General features: G+C 43.2%; 2 protein-coding genes across 5 annotated transcripts in view; both read right to left on the bottom strand.

The window, feature by feature from the left end:
• The window catches only part of LOC119825558 (NXPE family member 3-like), a 31,584-nt gene extending 19,357 nt beyond the window's left edge, over positions 1-12,227 (bottom strand). The window contains exons 1-3 of one of the 4 annotated variants that reach the window (XM_038346505.1): positions 10,876-11,345; positions 7,376-7,673; positions 7,123-7,251 (exon numbers count right to left, since the gene is read on the bottom strand). Coding sequence is in view for 1 of the 4 variants with exons in the window: in XM_038346503.1 (XP_038202431.1) it covers positions 7,376-7,432 (57 nt within the window). In the remaining 3 variants the exon portion in view is untranslated. Of the gene's footprint in view, positions 1-7,122; positions 7,674-10,875; positions 11,346-12,189 lie in introns of those variants that run through there. The other 3 variants (XM_038346504.1, XM_038346503.1, XM_038346506.1) reach the window with 3 other exon arrangements.
• Positions 12,228-26,137: 13,910 nt separating this feature from the next.
• Positions 26,138-27,699, bottom strand: part of LOC119825395 (NXPE family member 3-like) — a 54,721-nt gene continuing 53,159 nt past the window's right edge. The window contains exon 5 of the mRNA XM_038346240.1: positions 26,138-26,721. Coding sequence (XP_038202168.1) covers positions 26,189-26,721 — 533 coding nt within the window. The 3' untranslated portion in view covers positions 26,138-26,188. The remainder of the gene's footprint in view (positions 26,722-27,699) is intronic.

The raw sequence follows: 27,699 nt of genomic DNA, 5'->3' as shown, positions 1-27,699 counted from the left end.
ACAAGTATATAGTTACATGTGATGGAAAAGTAACACTTTGAAATAATCAGGAACAAGCAGGGTTATGTCCCAAATGCACAGTGTAAGACAAGTATATAGTTAATAATAAGAAAACTTGGAGCCAGTGGTAGTACATGCATGTATGCAATCCTGGAGGAGGCGGCAAGGGGATCCTGAGTTCAAGGCCAGCTTGGGCTTCATACAAAGACCATTGTATCTAAACAACAAATAAGCAAACAATAAAAAATCAAGGACTTGGAGCTACAGAGATGGATCAACCGTTAAGATCAGGTACTGAAGCATGATTAATAAAAACTCAGGGACAGATATTGGGGTTTAACCTGAAGGTCAGAAAAGCAAAACAGCCAGCCACTGGCTCTTACCTTGACCTCAGTCTGAAACTAAAGGCATGCACCACTTGGTTTCTATGGTAAACTAGTGTGGCTACTGGATTAAAGTTGTGTGTCACCACTGCCTGGTCTGTAAGGCTGACCAGTGGGGCTGTTTTACTCTCTGATCTTCAGGCAAGCTTTATTTATTAAAATACAAATGAAATGTCACAACAAGGTAGTGTTTTGCACAGGATCCAAGATCACCGCTGGGCAGTGGTGGCGCATGCCTTTAATCCCAGCACTCAGGAGGCAGAGGCAGGCAGATCTTTGTGAGTTCAAGGCCAGCCTGGTCTATAAGAACTAGTAACAGGACAGGCTCCAAAGCTACAGAGAAACCTTGTCAGATGACTCAGAACTGCTGTCACTCCAGCTCCAGTACGTCTGACACTGGCTTCTGACTCCGTGGGCACCCAAACTTATGTGCACATACCCCCCCCCCCCCACAGACAGACACACATTTACAAATAACATTTATAACTTGATAAGGAAAACATAAGCAATTTAACTCAATCAAAAATGAGCAGAGGGGCTGGAGAGACAACAAATGGTTAAGAGCAATGCCCTTGCAGAAGATCCATGTTCAGTACCTAACACCCACATCAGGTGACTCAAAACTGCCTTTACCTCCAGTTCCAGGGGGAATTGATGCCCTCTTCTGGCCACCATTGGCACCTGCACTCATACGGTGCACTCCATTAATTCCATTAATTAATTAATTAATCAATCAATTAAGTAATTAATAGCATGCACCAAAAGACCAGCTTTTTTTTCTTTCTTTCTTTCTGGTTTTTGTTTGTTTGCTTGCTTTCTTGATTGTTTTCTGAGACAACCAGAGGGTGGAGCTAGCCACTAGCTGACCAAAATTAACCATAGAGGCTTTAGAGGACTGAGGACAGATAAGAGACAGGAAGTGGTAATGCAGGGCTGAGGGAGGATCTCAGCCCTTTTGGATGAAGGAACAGAAGAGATAGGAGATCACTGGTGGTTTCTCCACAGCTTCTCTGATCATTCAGGTTCTTACCCCAATATCTGACTCTTGATTTTTTTTATTGATAAAGAATAATTAGATAAATACATCATCTGGCAACCCAACTCAGGGCACAAAGTCACTCCACCCCCAGTCCCGGTTTTGCCGCCACCGGAGCCATAATTCACCAGACTCGCCACATTGCTGCTAGCTTTTTCTTTCTTGCCCCAAGCCCTCTGAGTCTGAGATTTTCCTGTTGCAACCTCTCTATATCAGTCCCCAGATGCCTCCCAAATTCCACAGGCCCCAAACTCCAGAGATGCCTGGGCTCCAAACAGAGTTACCTGCCCACAACTGGCTGGCCCTGCCTTCAGGCAGCTCCTGCCACATATGCTTCTGCCCCACATTTACCTGTGTCTGATTTTCAGACGACTGACTCCTTCTCCCCCTTGGTTGTGGACCACTCCTGGATCCCACTCCTTTTTGCCATTACCTCACTGGGTCAGCCACCTCGACACTCACTCGATCTTCTCTTGTTGCTGTGATTGCCACATACTCTCAACTCACACCTACAGGCGATCAGCTGCAGCTGCCTTCAGTCAAGTGGTGAATATTCTGTTCTCTCTGCCCGGCCATGCTATGGAGCAACAGCCAGACACACACTTCACTTACTAAAGATTGCATCTTATCAGTTAATATCCAGCAACATTTTTAGGGACAAAACATGAACTACCAAAGTGATGAAATTATGTCAATCCCAGCTAAGTTATTTTCCCTTCATTTAATTGTTCCATTTTCAAAGCATCCATTGTGGAACTATACAGAAACCTAACTCCCTACATTGTAATATTTCCCATTTTTTAATGTGGGAAAAAATTTTAAACTGATTCCCCCCCACCTTAGAAATTCCCAGTTGTCTTCCCAGAATGTATTAGGCTGAAAGGATAGAGAGGAAAATTAAAGTCATATATGGTTAACATAGCAATGAATTTATATGGATGCGATTTGTTACAGCAATGGAAAACCCAGATTAGCATTCCTGCAATCTCAGAAACAAACCATAAACTAACATGTTTCTGAGAAAAATATTAAATGGTATTATAACGAACAGTCATCAACCATTCAAGAACAGGGCACAACAGCAGCTGATCTTTTAAGGCACCAACAGCTCCACCTTTAAAATGGTTAGTTGACAAAGCTGTCTGGGTGGAACAATGGCCTTTGACACTAAAAAAATTACAAGCCTTAGAACAGCAAGTACAGGAGCAGCTAAATGCTTAACACAGAAGAATCGAGCAGCCCCTGGAATTCTCCTATATTTGTCATTAAAAAGAAATCTGGAAAATGAAGACTGGTAACAGATCTAAGAGCTATTAATAGGATTATTCAGCAAATGGGCTCTTTACAGTCTGGAATTCGCCTGCCTTCTCTGTTATCTAAAGGATGGCCTATTATAGTGATTGACTTAAAAGACTGTGTTTTTACTATACCTTTACAGGAACATGATAGAGAAAAATTTGCCTTCACAGTGCCCACTTATAATAACTCCCAGCCTGTTAAAAGATATTATGGAAAATTCTTGCACAAGAAATGTTAAACAACCCCACCTTATGCCAATATTTTGTATAACAGTCATTGGAAATAATTCATAATCAATGTCCTCAATCTATAATTTACCATTATATGGATGATATCTTACTAGCTGATTAAGATGCAGATACCTTAGAGAAAATGTTTGAAGAAGTAAAGAAAGGGCTGGAGAGATGGCTCAGTGGTTAAGAGCACTTCCAAAGGTCCTGAGTTCAATTCCCAGCAACCACATGGTGGCTCACAACCATCTGGTTGTGAATAACAACCATTTGCTGAATAATCCTATTAATAGCTCTTAGATCTGTTACCAGTCTTCATTTTCCAGATTTCTTTTTAATGACAAATATAAGAGAATTCCAGGGGCTGCTCGATTCTTCTATGTGTTAAGCATTTAGCTGCTCCTGTACTTGCTGTTCTAAGGCTTGTAATTTTTTTAGTGTCAAAGGCCATTGTTCCACTCAGACAGCTTTGTCAATTAACCATTTTAAAGGTGGAGCTTAGCCGGGCGGTGGTGGCGCACGCCTTTAATCCCAGCACTCGGGAGGCAGAGGCAGGCGGATCTCTGTGAGTTCGAGACCAGCCTGGTCTACAAGAGCTAGTTCCAGGACAGGCTCTAAAGCTGCAGAGAAACCCTGTCTCGAAAAACCAAAAAAAAAAAAAAAAAAAAGTGGAGCTGTTGGTGCCTTAAAAGATCAGCTGCTGTTGTGCCCTGTTCTTGAATGGTTGGTGACTGTTCTTTATAATATCATTTAATATTTTTCTCAGATGAGATCTGGTGCCCTCTTCTGGCTTGCAGGCACACATGCAGACAGAATACTGATAATACTGTACACATAATCAATCAATCAATCAATCAATCTAAAAAAAAGTAAAGAAAAATTTTTTGCCTTATTGGGAATTACAAATTGCTCATGAAAACATACAAAGAGGAGATTTTATTAATTACTCAGGATGTAAGATAGGTTTACAAAAAATTCAACCAAACAAAGTACAAATCAGGAGAGATCAATTACAAACTCTTAATGATTTTCAAAATTTGCTGGGCTATATTAATTGGCTATGGCCCACAATTGGGTTGACAACTCAAGAACTAAGTAATGTATTTCAAACTTTTCAAGGTGATAAGGATTTAAATAGTCCAAGAAAATTATCAGCTGAGACTGAGAGAGAATTTATTTTGGTAGAAAAGAAATTACAGGATGCCCATGTGGATCATTTGGATCCACAGCTTGATTATATTGTGTTTATTTTGCCTTCTACACGTTTTACCACTGGAATTTTAATGTAGAGAGAAGACAATATCTTAGAATGGATATTTTTGCCATTAAAAACAGAGTGAAAAATTAAACACCTATGTAGAAAAGGTTTCTGAACTGATTCTGAAAGGAAAATTGAGACCTTGTCAATTAACAGGAATAGGCCCAGCAGAAATTGTAGTACCTTTTACTAAAGCTGAACTTTCCTCATTATGGACAGAAAATGAACTTTGCCAAACAACTTGCAGTAATTTTTTGGGGGGAGAGATTAGCAATAAATATCCAAAAAGTAAGAGACCTTAGTTTATAAAGAGAACTAACTGGATCCTTCCTCTCATTGTATGGAAAACACCAATTTCTGGAGCCCCTACATTCTAGACTGATGCAAATAAATCAGGAAAAGCAGGTTATAAGTCAGGAAATTTAAGTAAAATGGCTCAAAGCCCTTATAATTCAGTTCAAAAGTCAGAATTATAAGCTATTCTCATGATATCATTAAATTTTTCCAGAACCTCTTAACATAGTTACTGACTCTCAATATGTAGAAAGAGTTGTTTTACATTTTGAAAATGCTGAATTTATTCCAGATGATTCAGAATTAACTTTGTTATTTGTTCAATTACAAGAAATAATCAGAAATAGAAATCATCACTTATATATAACACTTATCAAATCCCATACAGGTCTACCAGGCCCTTAGCACAAGGTAATGATCAAATTGCTCAGCTATTGGTAGGAAATATGCTAGAAGCCTCAGAATTTCATAAGAAACAGCATGTTAATAGCAAAGGTTTAAAAAAAAGAATTTTTCTATCACTTGGCAACAAATTACAAATTACAAGGAAATGTCCTACTTGTTCTTTATATAACCAAACTCCACTACCTGCAGGAAGTAACCCAAAGGGTATTTGAAGAAATGGAATTTGCAAATGTATGTGTTTCATTTTGTAGAATTTGGGAAACTGAAATATGCACGACACACCACAAGTACATATTCAGGATTTCAATGGGAAACTGCTTTAAGTTCTGTAAATTCTGATTATGTAATTATACATTTATTAGAAGTTATGGCCATCACAGAGATCCCTGTACAAATAAAGACAGACAATGCTCCAGCATATGTCTCTGGTAAAATAAAATAGTTTTTGCATATTACAACATAAAGCATATTACAGGTATACCACACATTCCTACAGGGCAAACAGTTATAGAAAGATCTAATCTCACTCTAAAAGAAATATTTAATAAACAGAAACATGATTAATAAACAGGAAGGGGTAATAAAGACCCCCTTTTAAAGAACCTTTTCTCCACAAGTCCATCAGAGGCTGGACCTGCCTGCTGCCACACAAGCCTAAACATTCATCTTGGAGTGACCCACCTCTTTCTTCGACCTCACACAACACAGAACACCCCAAGTTTAATTAAGGTGACTAACAAGTGAGTGCATAGACAACTTCCCAGTGGCTCCACCACTGAAGGAAATCGCCTCCTCTCCCCACAGAGTCCATTAAAAAGCCTGTAGATACAGGGACAGGGAAATCCTTCTGAACTGCGTGCGCTACAGTGATTACTTTTATGTTTGTTCCCCCTTTCTTTGGGCGTTTTTTAAGACAGGTCTTAGGAACTGGCCTGGAGCTTGTTCCATAGGTCAGCCTCCAACTCATAATTCTCATTCTCTGCCTCCCAAAGTCTGGGCTCCACATGGAAGGCTGCCATCTCTGGCTTGCCTGGGTTATAGTCACGTAGACATGTGTCTTTGACCTCTTTGGACATTGGATGTATGTCACAGCGCAACTCCTTTCAGTATGTGCAAAGGTTGGAGGGAGGGCACACAACACGGCATTGCTATGGAAATGAAATCAGAAGTCAATATTGCTGGAAAGAAGGAATTCATTTTTTCTTAACTCTTTTCACTCTTTTATTTCTCTCAGAATCATGTCCAATTTGTCTTCTCATATTTCAAATCATACATTTTCTAGAAAAGGTAAGAAACCTACACTTTCATGCCAAAAAAAACCCCCAAAACCTTGCTGCTTAAATATAAGTGACAACCGTGACCTAAAATTTCACTTTTGACAGACAGACAGGTAGAACCAATTCCCAGTCTTGACTTTTTCTTGTACACAACTTCAAAGAGGAAACACTGGGTCATGCTAAACTCTTTCTTGCTTTTGCTCCAGGAAGCGTTCAATTTCTTTCTTATTTACGGTGTGAGTTTCATAAACATATACAATGCCTATGGACCATATTCACCCCATTATTATTTATCATTTTCTCACTCTCACTGCCCCCTTTACCCACCCAGTCCTCTGTGTGTGTGTGTGTGTGTACAAAACCTTTTCTGTTCCCTGACTTTATTTCCCTCCAGGCTAAAAGCAGAAGCAGACACCAAAAGACTTTGTTCTCTTAAACTGGGACAGAGAGAACGGAGAACTCGAATTTGCTGATGTGGAACAGGGCCATGACTGTCTCCATCAGAGCCGTTGTGATGACAGGCAAGCCAGCCTCAATCAACAAGGGCCAGTCAGTCTCTAGACTTCTGCCTGTGGAAGAACGGTTGGGGGAGGGTCATTAGCTCCTCCCCTGGAATTCAGCTGCCCCCACCATGAACCTTTTCCAGTTCTCTGCAGTTCTGCTCCAGCTTCTTGTGGTGTCTGGAGGTGCTGGAACATGCAGAAGGTGGCAGCTGGAGCAGGAACAACTCCATTTAGGCAGCTATAGGGAAGTTGTTTGTGGAGCCCATTTGTTGATGTGGTTGTTTGGAGATTATGTGTGCTCCTTAAGTAAGCCCAATAAACCCCCTTATTAAGCTATCTAGACTTGGGTAGAATTGTTCTTTTGTCTGTTGGCACTGCCCCACCTAGGGGAAGCAAACATCTGGTCATTTCGTCCCAACCAAAGCCCATATACTTGCTCCTCTTTTTTCTCCTTGGGGACTTCCTAAAAACTTCTGACTTTAGATTCCCTGATGACTCCAGCATGCAGCTGCTCATACTGCTTCTTAGATGATGCTCTCCCCTGCAGCTGATGCTCCCAGATGTCTCTCAGGGGTGGGAGGAAAAAGAATGAGCATTTCCCTCAGTCCACTCTCCAATGCTAAAGCATTTAACCAACCCAAACACGGAGAAGCAGTAATGATGCCAATAAGAGGCAAGGAAAGTACTTACCAAAATCAGAACGATTAACCCCACGGTCAGGATCTTGTAGCTCTTGAATTGTCCCATGGAGAGATCCGCACGGTGTGGACTCTTGTGGAACTATAAGTACGAATCCAGGTCTCTCCACAGCATCGGGAGTTTAAAAGGCCCTCCCATCATAAAGGAGATGATTCACTGGTTCACTTCCAATTTCCGTGAACCCTTTCACTTTGTGTATACAATTACATGACATCAAATAGAGGGACACGGAAAGAACCGCAGCAATGGCCATAAGTGGGGAGGTCAGGCTGGCTCCATAACCTAGGTGCTGAAGTAGAATTCGGATGAACAAACAGGGTTTTTTTAAGTTTACATATTGTATTTCTATGTGGTAAGACTCCTGGCTCCCAGTGAGTGAGTGGGAATGTGTGCCCAAATGATTGTTTGTTGGGGAGCACAAAGATCCTTGGACTCAAGCTGCCCTGTGGCCCTTACCAGTGCCTCATCAGGCAGAGCACAGATCTGCACCAGACCCAACACCTGGGTCCAAGATGCGGAGCTCGCGGGTGTTGAGGGATCTCCTCTGCCCCTTGAAATATGGCTCAGCTGCCTCAGAGGTTACTTTTTGTTTATTTATTTGTTTGTTGTTTGTTTTCCCTCGCAGATAGATTAACACAATAGAGACTGATCAATGGTCCCTTCATGGGGGAAAAAAAATCTAATGGGCCCAACTTCTAGTAGACAGTTGCAACTAGGACACAAAACACGTAAGCCTGGGCTGATCACATTTCCTGAGTTTTGGTCAGTCATCATATGGGTGCAATTTCCCTCCTGCTTGTCTAATCAATACTGAAATGAGTGGTGAACTTTCATTTTAACCAAACAAATGAGCAAAATTTAGGCACAGCTCCTCATCTCGTACAAAGCGACCACCTTGTAATTGTTTAGGGTATATTATTACTCAACAACAACTTCACCGCCATTTTTTTTCAGCTTAAAAGTTCCTAAATGATACGCCCTTGGTTGCTTATGGCAAGTTTTGGGCCATGTCAATAGGGAACATCCTTATCTGCCTATAGCTGGGAAGGATTTGGCTCTGCTCCCTAAGTTGCTTTCTGGGGAATCTTCAGTTCAATTCCATAAGAAAAATAACACCCGAAGCTGAGCGGGTTCCTGGCTTATTCAACAATGCTGCTGCTAAAGGGGAAGTTTATTGACTTAGCAATCACTCAGCCTTCTTTCTGCCTCTTCACCTACTGAAGTTATGTACCAACAAGGTGTAGACATTTATACAATTCACAATCCTCCTATATATAAATTTGTAACTCTTTATTTACAAGAAATCACAGACTTAATATGATGGGAAAGATAGATCTTAAGCAACTCACTGGTAAAAATAATTGTGCCACTAAACAAAATGCATGTTGATTATTTGTTCCACAGTGATAATAATTGGTCGCAATAGCATGTTCCTTCACATCAAAAGATAATCATTATCCAAAAGATCCCCTTTTAAGATATTTTGAAAATGCCTCATGGGTATTGCTTAAAATTACCACTAAAAATCCTGTAGAGATTGGTTACATGATTTTACAGATGGCTCTTCAAACAGACAGGGAGCATATGTTTTATATACATACTCCACAAAATAAAAGATCGTACCCTCCCCTGGTTATCAAACCATCCTTCCTAACTTGACAGAAATGATTGTGAATATAGAAAGAGTGGAATGGAAGGATGGAAACATTTGGAATGAGGTCCTCAAGGATGGAGTCCTGCAAACAGAGAGTTGGAATGGATGGCTCATGAGCAGCCTGAGAAAGAAATGGAAGAAAGGTTTAGTGTGCTCTCTTCTTCTGCTGAGAATCCTTGCCTTGAAAATAAAGGGATAGGGGCTGGAGAGATGGCTCAGAGGTTAGGAGCACTGACTGCTCTTCCGGAGGTCCTGAGTTCAATTCCCAGCAACCACATGGTGGCTCACAACCATCTGTATTGAGATCTGGCGCTCTCCTCTGGCGTGCGGGCATACATCAAGGCAGAATGTTATATACATAATAAATAAATAAAAATAAAAAAAATTGGTCATGTTATTAAAATCCCTTACTATCCACAAGATGAAGCTACATGAAACAACACTTTGAAATACTTAATTGGCGAATTTTAAAAAATAAAAAGTGGTTCTATATACCCACCCAAATCCCCACATACTATGCTACATTCAGCTCTGCTAACTTTCAGTCTTCACTTTGAAAGATCATGCTTTTTCTGTTTCCCCAAAGCCAGACACAGCCTAATATACATGTTAAAAACAAAACAAAAAACTCTAGAAACTAACCAATGGAAAGGGCCTGATGTTCCTCTAATATCAAGGTGAGATCATACTTATGTCTTTCCAGAAAATGAACAAGGTCTCAAAATGGCTCCCACTCTCATGCTTCTGACCAGGACAGCCTCACAGAGAGTACTGGATCAATGAACTATCCCAAGGCAGACAACAAACCTATCAAGAGGGATGTCCCAAGCAGAAGAGTAAGCTGAGAACTTGGGGAGACATCAATACTCACCTAACTCCACACGCAGAACCTCAACAGCTAGCGAAACAGCCTGCTCTTCCAGGACATGGCCAGCACCCTAGCTTTCCTGATCCCCATCCCCAACACTGATGCCTCAGTGCAAAAAGGGAGTAGTTGTATAGAAGATTAAATCACCCCTTATCTTTATTGATTATCAGCAAATAGGCTGGGATGTAAGGTTTCAAACAGACAAGCGGCTGAGGTGTCTACTTTGTATATATGCAAAAGAAATCAACCTATCCCTGGGCCCTGCCAAGGTACGCCAGGCCTTGAGCAACTGAGTTAGTGCAAGAGGTTTATTGGGGGAGGGAGGAAGCTGGGAGTGAAAGGCCATGTCGGGATGGGGACATGAGAGAGTCGGGCAGTCAGACAGAGACACAAGGGGAAGAAGAGAGGCAAGAGAGGAGAAGAGGCGGGGGGGGGGGGGGGGGGGGGGGGGGGGAAGAAAAGGCAAGAAAGGAAAGAGGAGCCAAGAGTGGAAAGAGGAGGCAAAAGCAAGCTGTGCCCGGCAGGCACTTTTGAGGGGTGCGCATAGCTGACGTGGGAAGGAACCTGGGTCCTGGCTCACCTGCTTTGGAGGCAGACTTTGCAGGCTGCTGCTGCAGTGGAAACTAACGTACTTAACGTATCAAAGCGAACCTGGCCTCTAGGTTCTCCCTGTATCCCACAGTCCCTACCTGTTACATGACCCTCCTGGCTGGCGTATCCTACCCCCTACCCTAAACTTCCCCAAATCAACAAATCCTTCTCAGCTCACTGTTACCAGAGAGATGAAGTTGGTTCCTAAGACCCCACAGCGAACTGAGAGGGAGAGGGATGGGAGTTTGGGGGCCTCCATTTGGACTTGCACCCACACCACGGGGTTCCCTGAGGAACGAAGACCCGGAAGGTTAGTGGCTGTGTCCCCACACTGTGCCCTCCCCCATGGCTCTGCATTTTTCTGGCTTCTCCACTTACTTTTAAAGTCACAGAAGGTCAGTAGCGATGAGAATAGGACCAGGGCCTGAGCCTGGATCACATCTGTTTCCCGGACGGCCTGATTGTTCCTGTTCTCTTGGCAGACTGTTTTTACTTTCATGTTATCAGCAGTTAGAGTAGTGGCTCCCACAATCTAGCCCTGTTTCATTTCCCTTTTGAAGGGCCTAGTGGTAGTCAACTCAGGTTGGGAGGGGTGTTACCCCACTTCACGTTACAGTATCAGGATTTGCTTGCCACTTCCTGCACCTGCAATGGTGGGGGAAGCTGCAGGGGTTATTGCCATCAGTCAGCTCTTTGCCTCAGGCATAGGAGGGTGCATGGCTGCTCTTGAGGCCTCCAGCCTTACCCAGGGAAGGGGCAGGGAATAGAGCTACTGGAGAATGCAAGATCTTACATTTAGGAAAGCCACTGGAGAGTCATCCAGGAGCCAGCCTGAATGACGCAGCACACTCTCCTTATTACATGCTGAAAAGTGTTTACGTCCCAATAAACCTCTCCGCCAACACAATAATCCAAATCAAACCAAATTAGAAAAAGCTCAGGTACAATGGATGAGGGCGCTCCGGGGTGGCCTTCCAGGCCCCCCAGGGATGGAAACGGGAAGGAAGACCGGAAAACCACGTGCTCATTCTTTGGGGTACAGTTTAAATAGCCTGTGGGAGTGGTCTTGACCCTCTCTGGGGAGGGGTCACCGTTTGGTGGGTTTTTTGAAAGGTAGATTCTGGACTGCGGCAACTCCCAGGGGAGGGGGCTTGGGGTGGAGCTTTCCACTCAAACATTCAAGACTCCTTGGATATATGGATGTCAGGGCTGGGGTGAAGCCTTAACCCAAACACATACTAGCAGTCTCCAGTTTGAGTCTGCAGCCCACTGTCCCTCCCCAGCTCCTGTCCCATGACTAACCAGAAACCCAAAGGGAGACTTCACTTGCCCCTTGTAGAGCTCTGCTTGTTGGCAGCTGACTTTGAGCTGCTTAGACAGAAGCATGGTCACCTGAGGCCATTCTGCTGACTCCCATTCTAGTCAGCTGACTTCACGCAGCTGCACTTACCACCATCTACCCATTTATGTCCTCATCTTCTGGGAAAAGAGAAGTGACAAGTTGGCTGGCTTGTCACCCCATGTCGCCCTTGGCTTTCACTGAAGCAGCCTAGGTAACCCAGACAACACACAGGTCACTCCTTCACTCGCCTGTAACATGAAGGCCGGCTTGTCGGAGTTTATGTCCTGCCCAGTTCTTGTAGCTTATATTAACCCATTATTCTTATCTTTGTTAGCCACATGGCTCGGTACCTTTCTCAGTGGGGCAGTTCACATCTTGCTTCTTCGGTGATCTGGGCAAAACTGTGGAGGGAGCTTCCTCCTTCCCAGAATCCTCCTGTTCTCATCACCCCCCTCTACTTCCTGCCTGGCCAATCAGTGTTTATTTAAAACATGATTGACAGAATACAGACAATTCTCCCACACCACTTCCCCCTCTTTTTTTTTTAAACAAAGGAAAATATCCATAGTCCATTTGTTGGGAATGTGGGCATAGTATTCCAGGCTACTTCCCACTGGTTGGGGGCGTTGATAATCTTATGGGGACCTAAAGAAAATTTAGAATTATCATCAAGTTCTGACTGGAGTATCCTGTGAGTCCTGATCATCTCAGGCAGCAGTCTTGAATCTGTTCTGGATGTAGAACTTAGACGTCAGGGCCATTTGTTCCTACCAGAGATTTCTCAAGTGGTCTTCCTTGATCAAACCTGATTTTTCTTAGCTCAGAATGAATCCACAGCCTCTCATTTCCTGTGGAAACAAAGCAAATCCTCTTCTCCAAAGAAACATACCCTTTGACTTCAATTTTGAAGCCAAGGTATTTTCAAAATACCTATCTTGGATTAATTCAGCAGCATTTATAAGCAAATATCTTTTAGCAGCTGTTGCTCCTTCCTTCCTCAGCATTCAAACAATTCAAAGAGAGCATAATAGCATACAGTATCAAGATTCTCTGTGTATTTTCCATCTTTATGTGGCTTTACTTTAACCTGTATTTCCTTTATTTTTACTTTTAACTTTTGCCTTTTTGAGACAGGATCTCTGTGTATCTTTGTCCTGGAACTCCCTCTGTAGATCAGGCTATCCTTGAACTCACAGAGATCCATCTGTCTCTGTCTCCCCAGTGCTGGGATTAAAGGTGTCTGCCACCAACCTTGAATTTACAGAGGTCTGTCTGCCTCTGCCTCCCAAGCTTTGGGATTAAAGGTGTGTGCTACCATACCCACTTCTCTTCTTTCTTTCTCTCTCTCTCTCTCTCTCTCTCTCTCTCTCTCTCTCTCTCTCTCTTTTTCTTTCTTTTTTTGGACTTTAACCTTTAGCCTGCATATATTTTTAACACATAGTAGACCATTTAGAGGTTTTCTTCATCTTTGAATCTATCTTTACTGTATATCTCTCTCTTTTTCTGACCACATGAGCCTTTACTTTACTAAGCAATATTGGTAAGATTAAAGCTGTGGCTTTGGATCCAGCCCATTCCTTAGCGTTATGAGATTCCAGCCTCGTGGCTGAGGTAACAGCCAGAGCCCTGTTCACTGCCACAGCTCCACAGCACTTCAGGGTCCTTTTCAGCAAGCAAGATGCAACACTCAAATGCTCTCTCTGTATCTGACCTCCTGCCTCAAAGAGTCAGAGTTGCACTGGCAGGACAGCCCAGAAAGCCAGCATTTTAAAATGGTGCAGCTTTTTTTCTGCTACAGCTGAAAAACAGCTTTTATCAACACCCTTTAAGTGTTTTGTGGCAGGACCTCTTAAAAGAGCTACAAGGTTTTGCAGCTAAAGCTGAGTGAGGAAGCCTCTCTTAAAGGAGAGTGCTTGCTTGCTTTTAGCAAGCAGACTAGACCTGAGAAATTGCTGCTACCAAGAAAACATGCTTTACTCTATTCTTTCCCAAGCTTTCTCAGGCTTTCTGTGGATGCAGTTATCCACGTGGGCACCATTCTGTAACATGAAGGACAGCTTGTCGGGTTTATGTCCTGCCCAGTTCCCCACAGCCGGCAAGCCCCAAAGAAAATCACACAGAGATCTCCATAAGTTATAAAAACTGATTGGCCCATTAACTCAGGCTACTTATTAGCTCTTGTAGCTTATATTAACCCATTATTCTTATTTATGTTAGCCACATGGCTCAGTACCTTTCTCAGCAGTGTAGTCCACATCTTGCTTCTTTGGTGATCTGGGCAGAACTGTGGAGGGAGCTTCCTCCTTCCCATAATCCTCCTGTTCTCATTGCCCCACCTCTACTTCCTGTCTGGTTGACCCACCTATACTTCCTGCCTAGCCAATTAGCGTTTATTTAAAACATGATTGACAGAATACAGACGGTTCTCCCGCACCACTCGCCCACCCCTATTTCACTTGGAGCTAAAGCTTGACATCTCTCTGACGTGCTCTGCCTCCCTTCTTGCCTCTCCCCACCCCCCATGTAGTAACAAGCTGTGTGCTGAAGATGGAGGTCCCAAGGACAAGTTGGCCCTTGCCTATGAATCCTGTCACAGAGGCAGTGAGTGGCCCCACAAAATTGTTTTTCTTTCAAGTGTTGCTTCAAATCACTGTGCTGTGCAAGGTCATTTACAGAATGCCACAAACTGGCCAGGGTGCCTCCGAGCAGGGGGTGACCGGTGACCCTATCCAAGGTTCAGATCATTGTGTACTGAGAACCTGAATCCCGGGTCTGCCCCAGAGCCCAGATTAGTATCTGAGTACTGTCTTGCCACTTCACCCTTGTCTCTCCAACATAAAAACCAGCCCCCATAGATGCCAACCAGAGTGGCCTCTAGGCCATTGCCCCCACAGTTCCCAGTCTGGCCAGCATTCTCTCCATCCTTTGATCTAAGGCCCAGAGGACGTTTCTGGCAGAGGCCTGCTGTCATAAATGAATGTGATAAAGCTGACGACCTCAGAGAGGCCAAGCCATTTAGGCCACAGGACCTTTGAAAGTTCTCATAGCAAAGTTAGAAAAGTTTTGAAAATTCCCAGCACCTTCCATTAACTGTCTGCAAGGCTAATTAATTAATTAACTGGTTGGAACTTCAGAAACTGTCAAGTGTTCAGAGTGTTTTAATGCCGTCTTTAGTCGTCTTATTAGCTGTTATGTTTCAGACCTGGGGCAAAAGGCTGAGATGTCTGTCCATTAACAATCGAAGTGGACCTGACCACTAGATTTTCCCTGTGTCCCTCAGTCCCTATCTATCACAGGGCATTCCTGGCTAGCTTGCCCCACCCCTACCCTAAATTCTGGACTGCCCTTCCCCAAGCTTCCCTTCCCTATATAATCCAACAATTTTGTCTATATAGTCCTTTTCTTCTACTCTCTTTTGGGCCTCCTGGCTGCTGCACCTGGTTCCCCTCTTCCTTTTCTCCCTTCTCCTCCCTCCTCTCCTCACATGACTCAGGACCATATCTACTCAGGACTTTTCCATGTGTTCCTGCCTCTGGGTATGCTCTCACATATCTTCATTAAACCTTCTCCTCCACCACTAAAAAATCGGAAAGAAATACACAAAATCTCTCAAGTGACCATCATGGTTAAGATGGTGTTCCCTTTCCTTGAATGCTTTGTTAGCTATGCTTATCATTCTCTTATGCTTATGCTTGCCTATATTAATTAGGCTAGCCATGTTGGTAATGAATTCAATCTTGGCCTCTATTATAGCCATTATTTCTTCTTTAAAAGTTAGAAGGGAGGGGATGTTGGGAGCATAAAAGGTCCTTGTGCTCACAAGTAAGCACTGGGGAAACCAGGAATGTTAGACACCCAGTATTGCCTCTTCAATGGAAGAGAGGTGTGATATAGGATGACCCTCTGTATGCTGTGAATACCATTGGTTAATAAAGAAACTTGCTTGGCCTGATAGGGTAGAACAGAGATAGGTAGGGAAAACTAAACTGAGTGCTGGGAGAAAGGAGGCAGAGTGAGGGAGAAGCCATGGAGCTGCCACCAGAGACAGATATGCCCAAACCTTGCCAGTAGGCCATGAGCCTTGTGGCCAAATATAAAATAATGGAAATGGGTTAAATTAAGATGTAAAAGCTAGTCAATAAGAAGTTAGAGCTAATAGGTCAAGTAGTGATTTAATACTGTTTCTGTGTGGTTATTTTGGGAGTCTGGGCAGTCAGGAAATGAACAAGCAGCTTCTTAATTACAAATTAATGCACCAACGTGGCCAACTAAATTCACATAAAACCTGAAAAAGCTTAAAAAGTAATTTTAGACACAAAAGAAAAGAGTTAGGCATGGCTTCTTGGTAGCCAGCACTGTGCTGGTGGCGTGCCGCAGCTTCTTTAAGAGAGGTTTTCCTGCTTCAGCAGAAAAAAAAGTATGCTGTTTTGAAACAGTGGCTTCCTGGGCCTTGCCACTGGCACAAACACTGGCTCTTTCAGGAGACCAAGCATTTAAATGGGGTTTGTGGGCAGAGTGCCACAACTTGCTTAATGGCAACATAGACCACATGTGCCTGAAAATGGAGCTGTGAGCGTGGCTCACGCTAAACAGACCTCGGCCTCACCATGCTGGACTGGGCAGAGCCAAAAGACAAAGCAGCCTCAGTTGCTGCTTAGCATTTTAAAAAGCACTCCTGGACAGATACACAATAGCACAGATTCGGACATAAAAGGACTCTAAATGAGTCATGGTGTGTTTAAAAAATGTGCGTAGGCTTGGGAGAGAGAAGAAAAAGAGTATAGAGAGTTAGAAAAAGAAAGAAAATCATTTTTTAAAAAATAAAGCAAAGTCTTTAAGGAAACAGAGTACAGTCACAGATTAAAGGAGAAAAAATAATAAAATATTAAAAAGTAATAGAATAAACACAAATTAGCCATGTAAAGATGGAATATACACAGAGAATCTGGATTATGTATATTATTGTGTTTTCTTTGATTTTTTTTTTTTACTATGAAGGAGCTAAGTAACCAACATATATACTTTAAAGGTATCTTCAGATTTTGAGTCTAAGGCTATGTTGCTTTGCAAAAGAGGTTCTTCTTTTGTTTCTACAAAGGATGAGAACCTGTGGAATCCATCCAGACTAATGTGGTTTGGTGGACCAAGACTCCCCAAAAGAATGCTGTGAACAACCCCCCACACAATTACTTTGCACAACAAAAAGCAGGAAGCAGTTCGGAGATGACTACACCCAAATTCCCAAATATTTTTTATAAATGTTTGTTTATATTTAAAGGGGGATATGCTATAGAGATTTGCATTGGTATGGATCTTGGTTTATTGACACAAATTTAATGTCAGTTTTATTACATGTGTATTTCTGTTCTTCATTAAGGTATTGTGTTTGTGTAGTTCATTTAAAAATGTAATATATAATTAAGAAATATAGGTTAATAGAGAGTCATCGATAATGGTCAAATTTGTAGTCATGTTAGTTAGATTTTCTAGCTCTATACAGATGTATTTCACTTAGGTATTCTTCAAATCTTTCAGAGACCTTCAGAATATGGCATTTAAAATGTTTTAAAAAGTTAGGACTTTTCATGACATGAGACACATCTGCTCCCAGCAGCACCAATTACTTCAAGAGGAAGATGGGTATCGAAAAGGTTCCTTATGAAGTTTGCGAGCCATTTGGGCAAGAAACTGCTCTTGCCTGGACTGCTTGATATTATGCTGTGTGAACTGGACATGCAGGACCCACAGAGAAATGACTTCTAAACTTGCTTAAAGATGAGATGATCCTTCGGGGTTCCTGCGTCATGAAAGAGTCTGCTAGACATTCTGTAGGATACAGAAGAAAGTGATGGGCAAACTGCCAATATAGGCAGAACTGTCTTTGAAATTTCCTGCTTCATGTAAAAGTCTGCTGGATACTATGGTCTTGTAGACAGAAGATGGATGCCCCAATGCTATGGAAGAATTTTGGATGACTGTCCAAGCAGCAAGATGTCTCTATCATTTCTAGAGGTTTGGAAGTTGCTTACAATGCACTTCCTGTTTACTTAGGTAATTTTATATCCTTCTGGAGTCTTTGATGGAGTTGAAGAATTTAGCTATAGTTTTCCTTAGTGATGATAAAAGATAAAGTAGATATAAATATTTAACTATAATTCTTGCTTAATATCTGTCTTATATGTAATTTTACTATGGTAAATTTAAAGCCTTCCTTTTTTATTTAAACAGAAAAGGGGAGGTGATGTGGGATTCCCCTCTGTATGCTGTGAATACCATTGGTTAATAAAAAAAACTGGCCTGGCCTGATAGGGTAGAGTAGATGGGGAAAACTAAACTGAATGTTGAAAGAAGGAAGGTAGAGTCAGGGAAGAAGCCGTGGAGCTGCCAGAGACAGACACAGTGAATCCTTGCCAGTAGGCCACGAGCTTCGTGATAAAATATAAAATAATGGAGATGGGTTAATTCTAGAGGTAAGAGCTAGCTAGCAATACACATAAGTAATTGGCCAAGCAGTGATTTAATTAATACAGTTTCTGTGTGGTTATTTCGGGAGACTGGGCAGCTGGGAAACGAAAAGGCAGCCTCCCTAAAACAGATGTGTAACCTGTTTCCGTGCTCAGAAGGCTGGGAATGGAGGTGGCTAATATCCAAGGTGATCCTTGTGCTATCTGTATGACTGAGACCACACCAGATCCTCCCCTAAATCCTTAACATAACACACGTACCCTATCCAAAGAGTCCATCCTCATGGAAAACATGACACATATTTTGAAAAAAGTTTTGATATAATTATGTATCTTTGTGCACACAGGAAACTTTCCCCCAAATTGTACAGCACTTCAAGATGCTTAAATCAACTGCCCGGTGTCAGGCTGTGGAAGCTTAAAACCACACAGGCAACTGAGTCCTTTTGAACTGGACTTCTTATTTGCCTCACCTGCAGAGTTACTCTAAGGACTCTGGTGTCTGCAGAGACCCTACAGAGTGTCCCGCAACACCTGCTCAGAGAGTAAAAGGGAGACCTCGATTTTACCTTTCTCCATGGGGGCTCTAGTATAATACCTGCTCTAGCCATAAGAGGGGTCCATAGGCAGGAAGTACGTCAGGATGTGTGCTCACCTCTGATTGGATGAGTAAGTCAGAATGTGTGCTCACCCCCAATTGGGGGAAGGTGTGAAGTACATGGCCCTTTGAGTTTTGCCTTTATAAGCACCTGACTAAAGTAATTTGAGGCCATTCTTTGGGGATCCCAGGTATGAACCTGGCTAGTGTCCATCCTTCTGGTCAATATTTAATAAAGTCTGTTTCAAAATTGGCTTAAAGAATTGGTAGTGGTCTTATTCTCTCTCTCAGTGGGATTAATACTGGGGGAGGGTACAACTAATTAGACCCTCTCCAGTTGGGTAGAAGACAGGGGGTCTTGGCCTGAAAAGAGAGTCACAGAAGAGTCTTCCTTGTGCCCCAAGGATTGTGGTATCAGTTGGGTAGATTCTGAGAAATGCCTTGCTCAGCTCTGGATATAAGGTATCACAAGTTTATGCACTGCCCTATACTGGAGCCTATACAGTGGTAATAAAAATGGTATGGGTTGATGGAAAAACAATGAGATACCAGGATATTCCTTTCTGGGAGTGTTTGAAAAGAACAGAGCCTATTATAAAACTAAGAAACTGAGCCAGGCAGTGGTGGTGCACACCTTTAATCCCAGCACTGGGGAGGCAGTGGCAGATGAGTCCCTGTGAGTTCGAGGCTAGCCTGGTCTACTAGAGCTAGTTCTAGGACAGGCTCCAAAGTCACAGAGAAACCCTGTCTCAAGCCCCCCCCAACCCTAAAGAACTGAAAAATATTATAAGCAGCCAGTTAAATGCTTTTTATGAGATTTTGTAAAACTTGCATTTTAGAATATATCAAATGATTCTACAGGTAACTTGATTAAGGCAAAACTATTTTCAGACCGTCTAACAAGTTATAACTGCATGAACAGCCAGCCTAGAAACGGGCTGTAAAAATACAAGTCTCTGCTTTGCAGACCCTGAAAAACTCGTGATTTCCTGATTTGACAGAAGGCTGTCCGAAGGCGTTGTTTCAGATAAGACTGTGTGTTTTGTACTTTGCGTTTTCACCTTGAACATTTAATGGGGAAGTGAGAAGATCTGAGACTCTGAAACTTGCCAAATGACTTATGTAGTCATTATGGTAGATAAATAAAGAGTCTCTCTGGTTGAGAGATACAGCTGCTGAACCCTTAGATTTGCATTCATCCCCCTTTTTTCCCCAACACTCCATATCTCCTCTTTGGCACTTGAACACAGTTGAAGCTGTACTTTGGCAATGTACTGCTGGTTTACTAAATATGTTTTTCTTAATGATTTATATAATGGGAAAATATGTTTATTAATTAATTTATTTATTATGTATATAGTGTTCTGTCTACATGTATGCCTGCTGGTCAGGAGAGGGTGCAAAATCTCATTACAGGTGGTTGTGAGTGACCATGTGGTCGCTAGGAATTGAGCTCAGGACCTCTGGAACTGGAAGAGCAAGCAGTGCTCTTAAGCACTGTGCCAACTCTCCAGCCTGGGAAAATACATTTTAGTAAGGACCGTGGACTACAAGGAAAAGAGACAAAGACTTAAATCAGATAATTTTTATGAATCTCTTTTTTTGTTGTTGTTGTTTCCACTGGCTAACCACTCTGCTGCCAGCACTGGCTGGGTCTATAATTCTCCTTCTGATGAAATTAACAGTGGGGATCTTGCTTCTTCAATTCTATGGCCAATTATGAAAAACAAAGGATTAATTAAGTCTAATTAATGGCTCTTAGGACCAACTAAACTTTAGAGCAGTGTGAGTCCACGATTTGACTCATCCACTAACATGACTGGGGAATGTAACAGGCCTCCAGATCTCTGTAGGCTCCCAGATTTTATTACAACTGACTCCACGATGGAAGTAAGTTTAGCCCATAAAGCTCAGTTTATCGTAACACTACCTGTCAAAATGAAACAAAGACCTAACTAATCAACCTTCTGGGGAAGTCTCTAAAAGTACTAACCTTGCTTTTATGGCTTCTGTAGTTCTGCTTCTGGCTAACAGTTTCTGTCAACCAAAGTATACCAACCCAGAACATGTTTTGGTTTTTACGCTTAAAAGCTCACCCTTAGAAAGACTCAAGGCTCCACTGGGATCCCAAACCCCCAGTGCAGTCCCCAGTCAGCTAATGAAGACTTTCCATTGGCTTAAACCCGAGTCCACTTCGTCTTCTCGGTGGGTACCCAGCCCCAAGTATGATAGCGCTGACCTGTAATTCCAACCTGCAGGAGAGGGAGAAGGAGGAGCAGAATCAAGAGTTCAAGGCCATGCTGGTTGTGCTGGCACACAATTCCCCAACAGGAAACAATCCATTTCCGCCCTGTTTTACTTATGGCTTCTATTCCTGTGATAAAAACACCATGACTAAAAAGGTGTTTGGGGAGTGTGATGGCTATTCTTGCTTGTCAACTTCACTATCTCTGGAATTAACTGAAACCCCAAAATGAAGGGGCACACCTATGAGGCACTTTTGATTACTTAAGTGGGAAGTGCACTTTTAATTCAGATCTTTGCAGTGGGAAGACATACCTTTAATCCGGATCTTTTGAGGTGACAAGACCCATCTCTATTCAGGTCCATGCCTTCTGCTGGAAGTCTGTATAAGTTCATGGAAGAAGGAAGCCTTTGCTCTTTGCTTGCTTGCTCCTGCCTCATTGGCAAGTCCATTTATTCCTTCACTGGCAGTAGAGCCTACTTCCTTGCAAGTCTAGTGTTCACTGAAGACCATCTGAGACATCCAGCCTAGTGGACTGAACAGCTACTGGATTCTTGGACCTTCCATTCATCAGCAGCCATTGAAATTCACTACACTGTAAGTCACAGCTTGTAAGTCTTTCTAATAAATCCCCTGTGTGTGTATGAATATTAATATCACACACACACATTTATATATACATACACACACACACATATATATACATATATGCACACACACACACTGTAACATGAGGGCCTGCTTGTTGGGGTTTCTGTCCTGCCTGGTTCCTGCAGTCATTATGTCCCAAAGAAAAATCACACAGAGTTCTACATTAGATATAAACTGATTGGCCCATTAACTCGGGCTTCGTGTTAGTTCTTATAACTTATATTAACCCATTACTCTTATCTATGTTAGCCACATGGCTCAGTACCTTTATCAGCGGGGCAGGTCACATCCTGCTTCTTCAGTGTCTGGACAGGACTGGGCAGAAATGGGTTTCCTCCTTCCCAGGATTCTCCTGTTCTCATTGACCTGCTTCTACTTCCTGTCTGGTTGTCCCACCTATACTTCGTGCCTGGCTACTGGCCAATCAGCGTTTATTTAAAATATAATTGACAGAATATATAAGTTTTGTTACTTTACTCAAGAGAACCCTGAATAATATACTAGGTCTTACTTTTCTCTCTGCCACACATCTTTGACTCCTCCTCCTGCTCTTCCCTTTCTTTTTCCTCTTCTTATTCTTCTTTCTGTGTGTTTTGAGACAGAGTATCTCTATGTACCCCTGATTGTTCTGAAACTTCCTATGTAAACCAGGTTGACCTTGAACTCACTGAGGTCTACCTTCTTCTGCCTTCTTTGTGTTGTAATTTAAAGTGTACACCATCATGCCTGTCTTTTTTTTTTGTTTGTTTGTTTTTTGGTTTTTTTTTTTTGTTTTTCGAGACAGGGTTTCCCTGTAGTTTCTAGAGCCTGTCCTGGAACTAGCTCTTGTAGACCAGGCTGGCCTGGAACTCATAGAGATCCGCTTGCCTCTGCCTCCGTGTGCTGGGATTAAAGGCATGCACCACCACCACCCAGCTATTTTTTCATTTCTTAATGAATGCACAGATTCATCTCTGTGCTATATATTTATTTATTTAGTATTGTTTTAAAAGTTTGATTTCACTTTTATTATTATTATTATTATTATTATTATTATTATTGAGTAGGGTTTCTCTCTGTAGCCTTGGCTGGGCTGGAACTCACTTTGTAGAACCAGGCTGGCCTGGAATTCAGAGATCTACCTGCCTCTGCCTTCTAAGTGCTGGGATTAAAGGTGTACACTGCCACAACTGACTTTATTTTTATATTTTGTTCTTTTGTAGGTGTGTATTTATGTGAGTGTATGCTATATGTGTGCAGGTGCCTATGCCAATGGAGGCCAGAAGAGGTCATTGTTTCCACTGGAACTGGAGCTACTAGGTGTTTTACAGTGCCCACCAAACTGGGGTCCTCTGCCAGAAAAGCAATCACTCACAATCACTGAGCAATCTCTTCAGCCCCCAACCCACTTATTATAAGGACTTTTTGTCAAGTCTGCAGGCAAGCAGACATTGATAAATTTTTTTAAAACTAGATTTATTTAGTTGGCTGTGTGTGTATGAACATTTTGCCTGTACTTATGTGCACCACCTATGTGCAAGGCCTGTGGAGGCAAGAAAAGGGTGTCAGGTCTCCTGGAACTAGAGATGGTTATTGTAAAGTTTTTATGGCCCGATAAGCCTCTCTGCCACAGCAATAATCAAAACTGATTAGAAAAAGCCCAGGTTTAATGGATGCCTGCTCTCCCGGGAGTGGGAGAGGTGGAAGGGTGAGGGGCATGGGGAAGTGGAGGGGGTAGGGGTGAGGGCTGTAAGGCCCCTTTGGAAGAAAGATAGAGCGGGGCATTGAGAGGGGAAAGGAGAACCAGAAAGCCCACATGTTCGTTCTCTGGGGGACAGTTTAAATACCCTGTGAGAGTGGTCTTGACTCTCTCTGGGGAGGGTTCAAAATTGGTGGGCTTTCTTGGAGGTGGAGTCTGGACTGAGGCAACTCCCAGGGGAGGAGGCTTGGGGTGGAAAGTTCCACCCACACATTTCAGAATGGATGCCAGGGCCGGGGGTGAAGCCTCCAACCAAACAGTTATGAGCCATCATGACGGTGCTGGGAATCAAATCTGGCCTGAAAGAGCAGCCAGTGCTAGAAACCACAGAGTCATCGCTCCTGTTCCAATAATTTACTTTTTTCCTTCTAACCCTTTAGTTTGTTGAGGGCTAGTTATATTAGCACATGCTAGCAGGGTCCTCGGGTTTTTGTTATCATTGTTGTCTGGACCTAAGCTGGATCATGTCTCCTTTGGAAATGGACCATTCTTCTTTCTTACATACACAAGGGTCCACAGTGCAGCTACAATGGAGTCCAGGAAATGTTCTCATTTTATCTTTTGTGTGGCTTTGCTTGTCTTCCTAACTTTAGACATCGAAACTCTAACCACCGACAGGACTGTGTTTGGAAATCCTGACTTCCAGAAGGTAAAGTTAAATGAGATTTAACTTAAATCTTTTTGTTGTTAATTTTATGGTGCTTTGCCTGCATGTATGTCTGTGTGAGGGTGTCATACTACCCTGAAATTACAGACAGTTGTGAACTGCCGTGTGGGTGCTGGAAATTGAACCCAGGTCCTCTGGGAGAACAGCCAATGCTCTTAACTTCTGAGCTCTCTCTCCAGCCCCTTATCTTAAATCTTAATTTAAGTTAAATGAGATACTTTGTTTTATTTTTCTTCTAATTTGGTCTTGAGTTCTTTCCAGAGAGTCACTAGTACTTTAACCCTGTCTTGTTGTAGTTCCTGTGTATTACATACCCATCAAACTCTAGTGTGCAGCTGGGGTGTGGCTCAGTGGTAGAGCCCCTGCCTAGAATCCCCCAGTGAGGGGCTGGGGTGTGGCTCAGTGGTAGAGCCCCTGCCTAGAATCCCCCAGTGAGGGGCTGGGGTGTGGCTCAGTGGTAGAGCCCCTGCCTAGAATCCCCCAGTGAGGGGCTGGGGTGTGGCTCAGTGGTAGAGCCCCTGCCTAGAATCCCCCAGTGAGGGGCTGGGGTGTGGCTCAGTGGTAGAGCCCCTGCCTAGAATCCCCCAGTGAGGGTGTAGCTCAGTGGTAGAGCAGTGTCTAATATGCACAGGCCCTGGGATCCATGCTCAGATTCACAAAAATAAAACAAACAAACAAACAAACAACAACAAAGGAGCAAAAGCACATGAAAAAGTTGTTGCGAATATTTTGTCATGGATGTGTGGGTTCACGCGTGTCTGTGAAATGAAGATTCAGAGACACATCGGGAATGAACTTATCCTATATGGCTGCAGGGGCTTAGTCTTCGTGAATTTTTTCCTATATTTACACTTTAGCTAGTAGATTTCCATATCTCAAAACAAACTGATAGGAACCTCTGACGATACAATGCCAGGTGCAAATACCTGATTCATGAGGTACCATGGTGTTTGGGTTTCCTCTAAAGCAAGTTTTTGTGTAGGCCTTGTATCCATGGGAAACTCTCAGGCAAGAGTTCACATAGGACAACAAAAGGCATTTGTAACACTGTGTGAGAACTCCAGAGCCAGACCAGGTATAACCCAGCTGGGTTTTATGGCTAGTGGAGGTTACTTCCTATCCCTCTGGTGCCATGTCAGCTAGACAATGTACCGTGAAAAGTCGCAACATCAGTTGGGTGGTGGTGGCTCATGCCTTCAATCCCAGCGCTTGGAAGGCAGAGGCAAGTGGATCTCAGAGAGTTTGAAGCCAGATTGGTCTACAGAGAGAGTTCCAGAACAGGCTCCAAAGCCACACAAACAGACCCTGTCTTGAAAAACAAAAAATTAGAAACATCTGGAAAAGGTTCTTAGTTTTCCCCACATTCCCATCCTGGTTGTGATAGCTCACTACGCACAGTTCTGCAAGCTGTTATCATTGGGAGAAGCTATAGGTACAAAGTGCAAGGGATCTGCATTCTTGCTCACGGACTGTAAAATCTGTAATTAACCTAATTAAAAATAAAGCGTAAGCTGGTGGTAGACAGGGTGGTTGAGTGGCTGTAACCACAGCCCTCGGGAGGCTGGAGCAAGGGAGTGAAGGTGTGATTTGGGATAGTTGGGTGGATAAGGGCACAAACATCAGGGTCTGAGTTTGAAGCCCCAACACCACATAAGAAAAACTGATAAGAACTTGTGCTGTAAGCCCGGGGCTGTGGGTGACAGAGACAAAAGGATTAGTGATCCTTCCTGGATGCCAGCCTAGATCCAGGCTCACCATATACAACCACAAACCATCAAACAGAAGACACTGTGTAAAACGTCATCTCATTTATATAAAATTAGACTTATCCGTGTGGTCCATAGAAAGATGCATAAAATATGGTGAGCCGAGTGTTATAGCGGGTAAGCCAGGGGTAGCTTCAGCTACCCATCATTTGCTGTCCATCATTTTGATGGCCCTCACTCAGGCTCTGCCTCCATTCATTCTCAGGTCCCTCAGGAGCACTCAGGTGGGACAGACGAAGGACAGGAACAATTCCACTTCATTGCGGACAATAAGCTTCTTTGGGTGGATGTCGTCCGGTAGAGCCAAGCTGGAGGTCATTTCCCATGCATCCACAAAGGCCACTTGGAGACCATCAAAGGCAGCTCGGAGGAACCTGTTCACCTGGATTGTGAGCCAGTCACTGCCATACACGGATTTGTAGCCAGTATTGGCCAGTTTGATAACCACCAGAGTACTGGGTTCCCTGTCCAGCAGGGCTTTCACAGCTTCCCGAATCCCTGCCAGTCTTCGAGCAAAGATGGATGGGGGGAAGGTGGTGAAGTGGGCTCCCATGCCGAGCACCACCACCGTGTAGGGACCCCCGGCCAGGCCATGCAGAACTCTGGCCACAGAGTGCAAGGAGGCCACTGGAGTGCGACGAGAGCGCAGCGGCCAGCTGTGGGCCCTCCAGTGCAACACTGTCCCCCGAGTTGTGTCCACAGCCATCAGGGGCCCTGCCTGGTATTGGACATGTAGGTCAACCGGCTTCAGAGCTGTTGAGAGGAGGAGAAAGAAAATATTGACATAGGGGATCGGGAAGGTGTCTCAGTTATTAAGGGTGCTTGCTGACAGTCCTGGTGTCTTGAGTTTGAACCCCTAAGATTCATAGGGTGGGAGAAGGGAAACAGCTCTTGTACATTGTCCTAGGATCTCCTCACACACACTATACTACATGATTGTCTGTAGAGCCACACAAATAAATAAATAAAATAAATGTAGTAAAATGGTAATAACAATTAACGTAGGGTTGTGAATCATCTTATACAAATAATGGTCCTTCTTCTTCTTTTTGACACAAGGTCTCACGACGTGGTCCTGGCTGGCCTGAAATTTGCTACGTAGATGACGTGTGCTCAGAGTCACAGATCTGCTTGTCTGTTTCCGAGTGCTGGCCTTAAAGGTGTGCAGCACTATACTCAGGCTAACTAAAAATGTATATGTATTTTGAGACAGGTTCTTCTCATGTTGCAGCCCAGGCTGGGCTCACACTTTATACCAAAGATGATCCTGAGCTCCCGATCCATCTGCGTCTACTTCTCCTTGCTGGAACTGCATGTGTATAACCCCACCCAGTTTCTACCTTAGTTTTTGAGACAAGGTCTCTCTATGTAGCCCTGGCTGACCTGAACAGGCTAGACCAGGATAGCCTCAAATTCACAGAGAGCTACCTGCTTCTGTCTCCCAGATCCTGGGAGATGTTATGTACCACACTTGGCTGTTTTTAATTTTTTTAATTAAGTGTATGTTTGTCTGTGTCTGTCTGTCAATATGTGCAAGTGAGTGCAGCTACCCACAGAGGCCAGGCGACGGCATCAGATTCTCTGGTGCCTTACTAATGGGCAGCTGTGAGTCACTGTCAGTGACCATTTTGAAACAAATATATGATTTATTCTTATTTTGTTTTCATTGGTATTTTGCCTGCATGTATGTCTCCATGAGGGTGTCAGAGGTCCTGAAGTTGCAGTTATAGA

This window comes from Arvicola amphibius, chromosome 10 (assembly GCF_903992535.2).
Source record: "Arvicola amphibius chromosome 10, mArvAmp1.2, whole genome shotgun sequence".
Lineage (NCBI taxonomy): Eukaryota > Metazoa > Chordata > Mammalia > Rodentia > Cricetidae > Arvicola > Arvicola amphibius.
The sequence above is the reverse complement of the archived record's forward strand: the minus strand, read 5'-3'. Positions and strand labels throughout refer to the sequence as shown.